The following is a 14,614-nucleotide window of genomic DNA, read 5'->3' as shown; positions in this document are numbered from 1 at the left end:
CAATCTCGTGCCCATTGCACTTTGCAGACTCCGCCAAAAGCGAGAGGTAAACTGAGGTCCTCTGTCTGAAACTATAGACACTGGAACTCCATGTAATCTCACTATCTCATCCAGATAGACCTGTGCCAACTTATCCACAGAATAGTTACTCCGTACTGGAAGAAAATGAGCAGATTTCGTGAGTCTGTCCACAATCACCCATATCGAGTCTATCCTGTTGGATGCTACTGGTAAACCCACTACAAAATCCATGGCTATGTTCTCCCATTTCCACTCTGGAATCGGTAATGGGTTAAGCATTCCTGCTGGTTTCTGATGCTCTAATTTCACCCTCTGACAAACCTCACAGGCTGTCACGAACTGCGCCACTTCCTTCTTCATGGCTGGCCACCAATAGATCCTTTTCAGATCCTGATACATCTTGGTAGCTCCTGGGTGAACACTATACCTCGCATTATGAGCTTCCCTCATAATGTCTTCCTTCACACTGCCCCTATCTGGTACACAAAGTCGACTCTCATAGCGAAGGATCCCTTTGCTGTCAAATCTGAACTCTGCATTGTTGCCTGACTGAACAGTCCTGGCAATTTTCATCAATTCAGGGTCCTCGTGCTGTTTCTGAGCTATCTGTTCCAGAAACACAGGTGTCACTCTCATCTGTGCTATCAACGCACCTGTACCAGACAACTCTAGCTGTAATCCCTCGTCAAAGAGCTTATAAAGCTCCATCACAACCGGTCTCCGCTCTGCTGCTATATGAGATAAACTGCCTAGTGACTTCCGGCTTAGGGCGTCTGCGACAACATTCGCCTTACCCGGATGATACTGGATTTTACAATCATAATCACTGAGCAATTCTACCCATCTCCGCTGCCTCAAATTCAGCTCTCTCTGACTCAAGATGTACTGTAAACTCTTGTGATCAGTGAAGATCTCGCATTTAACCCCGTAGAGGTAATGCCGCCACATCTTAAGTGCAAAGATAACTGCTGCCATCTCTAGGTCATGGGTAGGGTAATTCAACTCGTGCTTCTTCAACTGTCTAGAAGCATAAGCTATTACTCTATCACTCTGCATCAATACACAACCCAATCCCACTCGAGATGCATCACAGAACACTGTGAAATCCTTGTCACTAACAGGCAGAGCTAGCACTGGTGCTGTAGTCAGTCTCCTCTTGAGCTCCTCAAAGCTCTCTTCACACAGGTCTGACCAGATAAACTTCTGGTTCTTCTGAGTCAATTTGGTCATAGGAGCTGCTATCTTTGAGAAGTTCTGAACGAACCTCCTGTAGTAACCTGCCAGTCCCAGAAAGCTTTTAATCTCAGTTACTGTCGTGGGTCTGGGCCAGTTAGCTACAGCCTCTATCTTCTTGGGATCTACCTCAATACCCTCTGCTGATACCACATGTCCCAAGAAGGCAATGCTCCGTAACCAAAACTCACACTTTGAGAACTTGGCATATAAACCATGCTCTCTCAGTGTCTGCAGAATGATTCTCAGATGCTGGGCATGCTCCTCTGCATCTCTGGAATACACTAAGATATCATCGATAAACACAATGACAAAGTGATCCAGAAACTCACTAAATACCCTGTTCATGAGATCCATAAATGCTGCAGGGGCGTTAGTCAACCCGAACGGCATCACTAAGAACTCATAATGCCCATATCTGGTCCGGAAAGCTGTCTTAGGCACATCTGCCTCTCTGACTCTCAACTGATGATACCCAGATCTCAGATCTATTTTCGAGAAACAACCTGCTCCAGCTAGCTGGTCAAATAGATCATCAATCCGAGGTAAGGGATACCTATTCTTGATAGTGACCTTGTTCAACTGTCTGTAGTCGATACAAAGTCTGAGGGATCCATCCTTCTTTCTGACAAAGAGTACTGGAGCACCCCAAGGTGAGGTACTAGGGCGGATGAAACCTTATCTACCAAGTCCTGCAACTGTTCTTTCAACTCTGTTAACTCAGCTGGCGCCATCCTGTAGGGAGGTATAGAGATAGGTCTGGTACCTGGCAATAATTCAATTTCAAACCCTATCTCCCTATCAGGTGGTAGTCCTGGCAAATCGTCTGGGAACACATCGAGAAACTCTCGGACTACTGGTACTGTGGCTGATTCCCTAACCTGACTATCTAGCTCTCTCACATGAGCTAGAAACCCCTGACAACCCCTCCTAAGCAAACGACGAGCCTGAAGGGCTGAAATCATACCTCTGGGTGTACCTCTCCTGTCTCCTCTGAAGACACACTCTGACCCATCCTGGTCTCTGAGACTCACTAGCTTCTCTCGACAGTCCAACGTAGCACTATATGCAGATAGCCAATCCATCCCTAGAATGACATCAAAATCTATCAAGTCTAGAACCACAAGGTCAGCTGGAAGGCATCTACCCTCTATGAATACGGGACTGAAACGACAGACTGACACTGCCACTGATGGGTCACATCTAGGTCCACTGACCCAGAGAGGATACTCTAACTCAGAACTGATCAAACCCAACCTCTCTATGGCTCTCGAAGCAATAAAGGAATGAGAAGCACCGGGGTCCATCAAAGCATACACATCTGAACACCCAATGATGAGATTACCTGACACCACTGTGTTCGACGTGTTAGCCTCCTCCTGTGTCACTGTGAAAATCCGTGCTGGGGCTACCGGATTTCCACCTCGGGAACCTGCTGCTGAAGTAGAGGCTACCCCTCTCCCTCTACCTCTGCCACTAGTCTGAGGCATGACTGGAGCTGCTGGCCGTACAACTGGCTGTACCACACTGCCTGAACTCATCTGCTGGGATGGTGCAAAAGTCATCTGCGGACAATCCCGAGCAATATGCCCTTCCTGTCCACATCGAAAACAAGCTGTAGATCCCAACCGACAAACTCCTCCATGTGGTTTTCCGCATCGTCTGCAGACTGGAGCTGTGCCAGAGCTTGAGCCACTACCTATTCCCAGACCTGACTTGACTTTATTCCAGAACTTACTCTTTGTTCCTTTTGCTCTATCCCATCTTTTACTGCTTGGTGTGGGGGCTTTAGAACCCGAAGCCTGTGCCTGTGACTGTTTCTGAATATTGGCACTAGCTTCCATTTTTCTGGCTGCATCTATAATAGAGTGAAAACTCTCCTTTTCTGCTGGAAGGATCAAAGAAGAATACCTGGGATGAAGTCTCATGGTATATCTCCTCGCCTTCTTCTGATCAGTATCATAGGCCTGACCCACGTACTGAAGCAGATCTAGGAACTTATCTGTGAACTCATCAACAGTCATCTCATCTACTTGTCTCAACTGTTCAAACTCAATTATCTTCATCTCCCTCGAACTATCAGGAAAAGCCCACCCTGCAAACTCATTGGCGAACTCTCCCCATGACATGCTGTCCATTCTCGGCTCCACATAATTCTTAAACCATTCTCTGGCTTTCCTACACTTTAATGTGAAACCTGCCATCTCAATGGCTCTCCTATCATCTGCTCCCAATTCACTGGTGATCATCCTAACTGCTCTGAGGTAATCAAATGGATCATCTCCCGTGTTGTATTTAGGAGCATCCAATTTCAAGTACTCCGTCATTTGGACTTTACCTCCAGATGAGCTAGGTTCATGTCTATCAACAACAGGGGCTACTGGTTCTGGTGGTAATACTGGGTCATTTAGCTCTAGGTGTGCTGCACTTGGACGGGTAGGGGAAGATGGATACATAGGATATGGTGGATAGTAGTGAGGATATGGCATATATGGCATGTATGTAGGATATGGGTCAAAACGAGAGTATTCCGACATACCCTCCATAGGATACTCTGGCTCCTGAAACAAGGATGGATAGCCATAACCTGAGGCCTGAACGCCTCCCTCGGAATCGCCCATACCTTCATCCATAGACGGATCAGTCTCCATAGCCTCCCTCTCTTCCTCTGATCTTCCTCCTCTAACTACTCCTCTTCTGCTCTCGTCTACAGACCTTCTAGGGTCTATTGACATGCCTTCCCTGCTAGATCTCTGCGACCTTGCCCTTGGCAATGCAGGAGGACGAGCAGCTGGTCTCTCACTCTCTGGTGGGACTCCAGTCAATCGAGCTGATCGACGAGTTCCTCGCATCTTTACTCTGGAAACACAACATATAACATACCACTTAGCACATAAACATCACATATCATACACATACAATACTCATGGCATATCATAGCAGATAGGACTCAAGACCCTATCCTAGTGGACATGATTTCCTATTGTGCTTGACCACTTCTAACCTGTATGAGCCCAACACTGTCTCTATAGGTCCGATCATGTGAACCTAGGGCTCTGATACCAATCTGTAACGACCCCAAAATGGACCGTCACCGGCGCTAGGATTCAGGTCGGCTTAAGGCCGCCAGAACCCGTAGCAAGCCTGCTATATTCTCTGTGTACCTGTAAACCTCATACATGATCATACATTTTATGTGAAAATAAAACTCTTTTCTGAACCAAGGCTCAACCTGTGCATGCACTATCTCTGTACTCTGTACTCATGTACTCTGTACTCTGTATCCCTGACTAGAGCTTGCTCTAGATGGGTTAACTCATACCTGTTAAGCCTGGTTTTCACATACAGGAAAACATATATACATATACAGATCATGTACACAACATACATCACTAGGTCTAGGTCAAGCAACAACTATTACATCTCTTTAATATTACATGTCCACTCTAAGCTATTACAGATCTCTTCACTCTTCCTGTACTCTGCTGGACTGTCCCTGTACACTGTACACTGAACCTGCAAAACTGGGGTTAAGGGAGTGGGATGAGCTCTATAGCCCAGTGAGTAGAACAGTAAAACATCTTAGTAAAATATGATCTCATGGAATGCACCATATCACAGACAAGCCACATCAAGAGTAAACCTGTCACCACATAATCCCAGTAACTCTGTGCCAGGGCGTAGTCAAAGGCTCCTGGACTTCCTGTCATATATGTATATGTGTATATAACACCATTGTACTTACCATTGCCAGGGCGTAGTCAAAGGCTCCTGGACTTTACTATATACCTGCCAGGGCGTAGTCAAAGGCTCCTGGACTTCGCTATACCTGCCAGGGCGTAGTCAAAGGCTCCTGGACTTCCTGTCTGAGACTATTGGATCATTCAGCATTTACTCACATCATCAAATAACGATGCAATGCGACATATTCGTGAATACTAATGCAATCAACCTATGGCATAAACATGATGCATGAGATATGCTAAAATCAGTTTGTGGTTCAATTAAAAGTCATCAGTTTAGTTCCACTCACCTCTGGCTATCTGGACTGACTGACTTTGCAGGTTCTGAACCTCTGGAGCAGTACTCACTGCTACTCTCTCTGGTTCCTCTGGTCTGTATAAGCACATAAAGACTCAAATGAGGGACCAAACAAGCTTATGACCAACTCTATTAAACTCCCCAAGAATCCCCTTACACTCACTCTAATATCCATGCAAAGCATGCAAAGGAAAGCTGGACAGAACACTTTCGGCGGCAGGTTCGACGGCCGAAAGTCCTCTCCAGAGACGAAACTCAAGCACCTTCGGCGGCACCTTCGGCGGCCGAATCCCCCAAACAGAGCCGAACATGCACAACTCGCGGGGGCAAGCTGTGGCAGCCTAAGCTACCATGCAAGAGGTTCGACGGCCGAATGATCCTTCGGCTGTCGAACCTGAGTTCATTCAGAACTCAGCTTCAACGGCAAACCATCTCCTCCTTCCCTTCAAGCTCTCCAAACATGCCTACCTCCTCTACTCAACTCACATATACTCATGTATATGTCCACAGGGGTCCAAAACTATCTAATAACCCCAAACAACAAATCAAACATAACACATAAACATGTATACATGCATAACTCATCAAAACTATCATTAAGAACCTAAACATGCATCTCCTTCCACAAATCCCCCTAAAACCTTCAGAAAACATATTCAAGAACATCACTTACCTCCTGTAGTAAGAAGCTGAACACTCTGAACTAAGGAAAACGAACCAACTCTTCTCAAACTCTCAAACTCTCTCAAACTCACTTTTTGCTTCAAAACAGTCAAACCCCTTGTGAAAGCTCAAAACACTCTGCATGAGCTGCTCAAACTCAGCAAATACAGCATAGGAGACGTGGCCAACTTCTGGACATGATATGGTGATCACACCTGTCCAAAAGGCTGACTTAGGGATACAAACCTGCTGGCTAAGCAACTCAGCTTCGGCTGCCGAATCGCATGCAAAACCATGCCACATTCGGGGGCCGAACCTGAACTTCGGAAGCCGAACATTGGGCACTTTCGGCGGCCGAACTTATCTTCGGCGGCCGAACTTGGCTCCTCTGCCTTGATTCATTTCAACTCAAAACTCAAAACTAAAGAACTGTAAAACCAGAAAACACCTCATAATACTGAGAAAGCGTAACTCCTACCCTTATATAGAATCCCAACACCCCGGATTCCATCAGACAATAGGAATTCCGGTGCCGGATTCTAGCCGGGTATTACAAAAGCCGCCGGGACCCGTAGCAAGCCTAACATACCTCCTATCACCTGGTCAAATCCCATACATGATCAAAACATAAACATCAAAACCCAAACATCTGATGTATCCACCGAGCTTGACCTGTATGCTCCATAACTGAAAATATAAAGAACCCCCTACTAAGGCCCTCATCAAATGCTCTAGCTGGGTCAACATAACATACATCAAGCTTGGATCACATCTGATGAACCAAAACCTAACCTGTGCATGAATCAAAATCATAAACATAAGACCTCCACTAGAGTCCTCATCAAATACTCTAGTGTGGTAAACATCACATGCCACAAGTTTGGTTCATACACAACTCAACATTTAACCATTACATATATTATGTACTACAAAGGGACTAACCAAGCCTTAGGGCCAAGCACAATACTATTCCATAAATATAACTCTACTTTACGTTACATTACATTACATTATCTTACAATACATTATATCAATGTACATTACATGTCCACTCTAAAACGCTAACCTATTACATAAGCATAACATTACCCTTGACATCTTTCTGGACTACCTCTGACCTGCAACCCTGGGGGTTGGGGAAAAAGGGTGAGCTAAAAAGCCCAGTGAGTAGAACAATAAAACATTATATTTAAAATACATATACTCATGAAATGCATCACATCACAACAAATCACATCAAGGATGGACTTGTCACCAATAGCCCTCTACTTATCTAAGCAAAATCTTCCAAGGTGCCAGAACATAGAATGGGTCCTGGTCTTTCTCTTATACTGTGCCAGCGAACATAGAATGAGTCCCACTGGTCTTTCATACCGTATCATACATATCATATTGTATCAGGGGCTATGGTTCATCCAACATCCATCCACACCAACAACATATTATGCAATGCATCATATTCGTGAGCTCTAATGCAACAACCTAAAATATATCATGGCATTTGTGATGCATGAACATGCTCAAAACTTCATTATTTTATTTTATTTTTTAAAAAAAAACATAGTTCAGTCCTACTCACCTCTGGCAGACGCTGACTAACTCTGCAACAGCTAACACTGCTGGCCTCCTCGGTTCCTCGGTCCGATCCTACACAGGTGGACTCAAATGAGGTGCCAAACAAACTCTAAACAACTCATAAACAACTCCCCAAAAACCCCCCCCTAAAACATCTTAAAACATGCACAGAAAACACCCAAGAAAGGGCTGGACAGGGCACTTTCGGCGGCTGAATGTCCCTTCCAGAGCCGAAAGCCATGCAGGTTAGGGGGCACTTTCGGCAGCCGAAGCCTCTCTCCAGATCCGAAAGTCAGGCACTTTCGGCGGCACCTTCGGCGGCCGAAAGTCTGCTCTAGATCCGAAACTCAACTTTCGAGGGCAAGGTTAGGCGGCCAAACCATGCATCCACAGGCAGGTTCGGCGGCCGAAACTACCTTCGGCGGCCGAACCTGAGTTCATCCAGAACTCAGCCTCTTAGGCATACAAGCCTCCCAAACCTTCCAAACACCCAAAACAACCCAAAACCTTACATGCTCTCTCCCAAACATGCATACTCATTCCCACATGCATAAACTAGCTTAAACCTCCAACATAACATCACATGAACATACATTGAGCATAAAACCCACATAAACCTTAACATGCATATCTACCCATACTTAAGCATTAAAACTCCATAAACTTCATTAAAACATAAAGGAAAGCAAAGATCCACACTTACCTCTTGAAGATCGAGGGTTGGTGCGATCCCTAACTTGGAGATGGGAGGAAACAACTCCTTGGATCTCCAAGCTCCCAAAACTTGATCAAAGCTTAAAAACTCTTCAAAACAAAGACACAACTCATGAAAACTTGAGAGATTTGAAGAAACATCATAAAATAACCAAAGGAGAGCATGAACTCACCCTAGCCCAAGAATGGAGAGAAAACTCCCCCATTTTCTGGACAAGGGGCCTTTTATAGGTGTCCTGGTCAACCACCTTCAGCGACCAAAGCTGCTGCCAAAACTTCACCACATTCGGCGGCCGAACTTGGGGTTCGACGGCCAAAAGGAAGCCACCTTCGGAAGCCTAACGTGCCTCCTAAACTATCCCATGTTCGGCGGCCGAACTTGAGGTTCGGCGGCCGAACCTGGTTTCTACCCTCAAAGCCTTCGGAGGCCTGAAGCGCTCCCGAAACAGCCCCATGTTCGGCAGCCGAACCTGGGTTCCTTCCTCCTTGGCCTACTCTTTTCAAAACTCAATTTCCTTTTCCTTTAAAACCATAAAATCAGTGAAAATATTTTAGAAAACACATTTTACCCCTCTAGAAGACTCTGGTATCTTCAAAATTCCAGATTCCAACAGAGATTCCGCCAGAAGGTAGGGATTCCGATGCCGGAATCTAGCCAGGTATTACACCAAGATACCGGAGCCTTCTAGAGGGGTAAAAGTATGTTTTTAAATGTTTTCACATGATTTTAACATTTTATGTAAGAAAGATTTGAGTTTTGAAAAGAAAAGACCAAGGAGGAAATTGCCAGGTTCGGCCGCTAAACCTCAAGTTCGGCCGCCGAAGGTGGCTTCCTTTCGCTGCCACCGAAACCCATGTTCGGCTACCGAATGTGGTACAGGTGTGGAAGCGAGTGTGCAGGTGTGGAAGCGAGCTTAGGCTGCCGAAGGTGGTTGACCGGCCACCTATAAAAGGCCCCCAGACCCAAAATGGGCGAGTTTTCTCCCCATTCTCGAGCTAAGGTGAGTTCATGCCCTCCTTTGGTTGATTTCATGTTTTTCCTTCAACCTCCCAAGGTTTTTATGAGCTTTATCGTTGTTTTGAAGAGTTTTAAGCTTAGATTAAAGTTTTGGAACTTAGAGACCTTCGGAGCTCTTGTCCTCCACATCTCCACTTTCGGGTCGCACCAACCCTCGATCTTTAAGAGGTAAGTGTAGATCCTTGCCTTCCTTGTATTTTAATGAAGTTTTAAGAAGTTTTGATGCTTGTGTGAGGGTAGATGTGCATGTTAGGGTTTATGTGGGTTTTATGCTCAATGTATGTTTATGTGATGTTTGTGTTGGGGTTTAAGCTAGTTTATGCCCCTATATGCATGTGAGAGTGTGTATGCATGTTTGGGAGAGAGCATGTGAGGTTTTGGGTTTTTTTGGGGTTGGTTTTGCTTGTGATAGATTCGGACCTGCCGTTCGGAGGGAACCAGGTTTGGCCGCCGAAGGCATGTTCGGCCGCCGAACCTGCAAGGGAGGCAGCCTTTGGCCGCCTAACGTGCCCCCGAAGGCCAGGACTTTTGGATCTGTGAGAAGCTTCGGCCGCCGAACCTGCTGCCGAAGGTGCTTGACTTTCGGCCGCCGAAAGTGCCCCCGAAGATGCATGACTTTCGGCCGCCGAAGGTGCCGCCAAAAGTGCCTTGTCCAGCCCTTTCTTGATTGTTTCTTATGCATGCTTTGGTGATGTTTTAGAGGGTTTTTGGGGAGTTGTTTAGAGTCTTGTTAGAGTGTGTTTGGTCCCTCATTTGAGTCCACTTGTGTAGGATCGGACCCGAGGAACCGAGGAGGCCAGCAGTGTTAGCTGTTGCAGAGTCAGTCCAACGTCTGCCAGAGGTGAGTAGAACACAACTATGTTATTTTAAAGTAATGAAAGCTTTTAGCATAACTCATGCATCATGAATGCCATGTATATATTAGGTTGTATTGCATTAGTATCCACGAATATGATGCATTGCATATTATGTTGTTGGTGTGGATGGACCGAAGGAGACCCAATAGCCCAAGTCTGATCTGAGATGTTATGATATGTTAATGAAGTCCTGAGGAGCCCCACCAAGGGCCGGGCACCATGATGTTAATGAAGTCCTGAGGAGCTCCTTCGAGGGCCGAGCATAGATCAGAGGGAGTTTTGGGTCATGTCCATCCGTGATGTGAAATGTTTGTACTGTGACGCATTCCATGATAGCATATAATTTATTAAACTGTTTTCCCTGTTCCGCTCACTGGGCTTTTTAGCTCACCCCCTTTCCCCTAACCCCAGGTTTGCAGGTCGGAGGTAGTCCAGGAAGACGTCAAGGATAAAGGTTGTGGCTATGTAATAAAATAGTAGTGGACATGTGATGTAAATTGATGTAATGTATTTTAAGATAATGTAACGTAAAGTAGAGTTATGTTTATGAATTAGTATGATGCTTGACCCTATGGTTTGGTTAATCCTTTCTTATACATGATCATTATATTTATGTTTTTAATGATGTCATACGAAGAAACCAGGCTTGACGTATATAATATTGTCCACACTAGGGCATTTGATGAGGGCTCTGGTGTGGGTTATATGTTTATAGTATGTTGTATGTTCAGGTCAAGCTTGGTATAATAAATGTTTTAAAGTTTTTTTTTTGTATGGAATGTTTGATCATGTATGGGATTATACCAGTTGTACAGGATGTATGTTAGGCTTGCTACGGGTCCCGGCGACCTTAAATCGATCTGGATCCTAGCGCCGGTAGCGGTCCCGTTTCCGAGTCGTTACAGTGGCAAGCATGTGATCTTTGGATTTAGCTTCCTATATAAGCTGGATTTTGAAATTCAAAATTTAAATGTGAATCTTGGAGATTTGAATTTCAAAATACTTTCCTTATTTGGCCCTTCATTTATGGCAACTTGAGATTTGGCTTCTTGAATAAGGAAAAGGCTACTTGGAGATTTGAAATTTGAATTTCAAATTGCTTTAGTTGAATGTTCCTTCCTTATTTGCCACTTTCCTTATTTAGCTTCACTTGATTTCAACTTGGCAGGCTTGCTCTCCTTTGCTCAATTTAAGGCAGTTTTAGGAGTATTTTCTCCAAATTGCACTTTTACACTATTTTCTGCAAAATAATATCAAAAGCACTAAATTAAGCAGAAAACATGCAAATTATCATCAATAATATCAAGATAAAAAGGATTAAATTATGCTCTATCAATCGATCATCATATTAATTGAATAGTCATAATATCTTGCTAGAGGCCACTTATGATTTATTAGCGTTGTGGGACTGGGCCTATTGGCAATTAATATGGGCCTATTGTCAATTAATATGAGCCTATTGGGTCACACACAAAAGAACGTCATTGATGTGCCATGTCATGTTAATGGGCTAAAAGCCTATTAGTATAATTAATAATAATAAAAATGTTATTATTATTAATATTTATTATTTATTATTATAAGATAATAATATTTAAAAGATCTGCAGTCTATCTGTAATTGTTACAGATAAAAGATTTTTCTGTTTTCCTTTTTGAAAAAAAGACTTATCATATAGATATTTGTGTTAGTGTATTTGCCCTAGGCCATTATCTTGGACTGTTCTGTATGTCATTTTGGTTATTAATAAAAGAGGTTATTGTCATTATTATTTGTTTGCATGTTACATAATAATGATTAACATCTCTGGTTACTTATTATTATGGTGATAATGATAAAATATAACTAGTATGATTATTAATTGATAATCATAAGATGATTATGTATATGTTAATATAATTCAATAATCATAGATACTTGTTAAAGAACAAAGTATTGGATGGACCCGTATTGAGATCACTACATGGGTTATTGTCATAAGTGAATCTCAAAGTAGTTATGTCTTAATCCTTTGACTTGAGATTGTCATAGTTTCAAATATAAGGACTATTATGTTTTGACATAACCAAACATTATCTTTAATCGGATAATCATAAAGATTATGATTGAGCATAATAGAAATTATGTAGAGGATATTAAACAATCATAAAGATTATGATTGAGCATAATAGAAATTATGTAGAGGATATTAAACAATCAAGATAGAATTTGTTCCTCTCTTTGAGAGAGATATCTTCTGGGCCTCTCGATAAGTGAGACTGAGAAATGCATGGTCATGCTCAAATAATTTGATAGTGTAATCAATATCATTTGGTTTTATCACTCTACTTAGAGATTGAGAAATCATAAGTTTGAACATTATAAATTTGACATTGACCATGACTAATGTTCAAACTAGATATCGTGTGACAAAGGGATTAATACATGTTCTATTTATTAGTCTTTAGCAGACTATCGATTCTCATATTAATTGGGTAGTCATAATGTCTTGCTAGAGGCCGTTTATGATTTATAGACCTTGTGGAACTGGGCCCATTGCCAATTAATATGAGCCTATTGGGTCACACACAAAAGAACATTGTTAATGTGCTATATTAATGGACTAAAAGCCCATTAGTATAATTAATAATAATGAAGATATTATTATTATTATTATTATTATTATTATTATTATTATTATTATTATTATTATTATTATTATTATTATTATTATTATTATTAATTATTTATTATTATAAGATAATAATATTTAAAAGATCTGCAGTCTATCTGTAACTGTTACAGATAAAAGATTTTTCGATTTTCCTTATCAAAACAAACTATCATGTAAGATATTTGAGTATCTGCGAGATTGTGATAGTTGGTTATGAATACAACTCTTTTACGAAAAGAAGCCTGGGAAAACAAAAGACTAAAAAAAATGAATAAAACTTCTTCTGCGAATTGTGGGAGTAATGTTTTGGAGAAATCACTTTTGAGTTGCAGATTGGGGAGCACATAGCTTATCCATCTTTGAGAAGGCGAACACTCTAGAAGGATAAAAGACGTTTGTGTGGATACCATAGAGGGTGTTCATTTCAAAAGCAGCACCATCAGTCCGGAACTGTATCTTCTCATCTAGTCTAACAGGTTAGTCTCATATCCTTCTTTTCGAAATAATTGAAGCACTCGGATCCTGATAGAAAAACAAAGATTTATTTTTCGCTGCGTGTTTTGGGTTGCAATAATCTTTGGATTTCCTAACAATTTGAGTATCTACAAGATTGTGATAGTTAATTATGAACACAACTCTTTTACGAAAAGAAGTGTGGAAAAACAAAAACACTGAAGAATGAATAAAACCTCTTCTATGAATTGTTGGAGCAAGTTTTTGGGGTGATCATTTTTCTGAGTTGCAGATTGGGGAGCACATAGCTTATCCATCTGTTGAGAGAGCTAGCACTCTAGATGAAAACGTTCGTGTGGATACCATTGATGGTGTTCGTTTCAGAAGCAACACCATCAGTCCGGAACTGTATCTTCTCATCGAGTCTAACAGGTTAGTCTCTTATCCTTCCTTTCGAAATAAATGAAGCACTTGGATCCTAGAAAGGAAACATAGATTTTTATTTTCCGCTGTGTGTTTTGGATTGCAGTAATCTATGGGTTTTCTAACAGCCTCAGTATTGAACCGTGAGATAAAACTCCTTAAAGACTCGCCCTCTACTTGGCGGATCTTTCGCAAGTCAGAGAAAATTTTTTTAGGAGATATACAAGTAATAAATATGGATTTAAATAACATAGCAAACTATGTAAAGTTTTGAATTAAACCTGGATTTAGGTGCTGATACCTTTTCTAAGCCAAACCTATAAGTGTTGATGGAAATACTCGACATAATACAAAGTCGTTGACATCCTAAAGCTGTATGGTCGTCTTGAAGATTGTCAGGTGGCTTCTCGGATCTGCTGTTCCATCATACTTATCCAAGTTAGGAAGCTTGAACTTGGTTGGAAAGGTTTATGTTAAGATTTCTTCTGAAAGAGGCGAGGCACTATCTAGGCCAAAATCCTCCTCTTGTTCCTTTTGGTGCCTTTGCATGAGACGTACTAGCTTCCAATTGATGCCTTTCGGAGTTTCATCTAATTCATCTTTGAACTCAGACTTTCCTTTAGGCCGCATTTTGATTGATTCTGTCTGAGCCCTTAGGGTGTCTACAGAGGCATCCTCCCTTTTTTTGGGAGGCATGTTTGATTTCTATTCTCGAACTTTGTATTGCACGAGAGTAGTCTACAGCCTTTGGTTATATTAGAGTATCTGTTCGTTATTTAAATTATTGAGATCTGCTTCATTGACCATTAGGGGCGTGTTTTGTCTATTATTAGGAGTAGAAAAAACAATGATACCCTCATTGGTAGCAATATTAGTAGCAGCTCGCAAATTACTGGCCATTTTGAGAGTAAAAGGAGAGAGAGGTATTTTTCTACGAGAGAAAGAGTAGGAGAGTAGTTGTAA

The 14,614-nt window shown here is 42.2% G+C and overlaps 1 protein-coding gene across 1 annotated transcript in view; it reads left to right on the top strand.

Moving 5' to 3' along the window:
• LOC110607481 overlaps window positions 1-13,798 on the top strand; it is a 19,752-nt gene extending 5,954 nt beyond the window's left edge. Inside the window, exon 2 of the mRNA XM_043959382.1 lies at window positions 13,758-13,798. Coding sequence (XP_043815317.1) covers window positions 13,758-13,798 — 41 coding nt within the window. The remainder of the gene's footprint in view (window positions 1-13,757) is intronic.
• Window positions 13,799-14,614: the final 816 nt, after the last annotated feature.

This window comes from Manihot esculenta, chromosome 8, assembly GCF_001659605.2.
Source record: "Manihot esculenta cultivar AM560-2 chromosome 8, M.esculenta_v8, whole genome shotgun sequence".
Lineage (NCBI taxonomy): Eukaryota > Viridiplantae > Streptophyta > Magnoliopsida > Malpighiales > Euphorbiaceae > Manihot > Manihot esculenta.
This window is presented reverse-complemented; position numbering and strand designations above follow the sequence as displayed.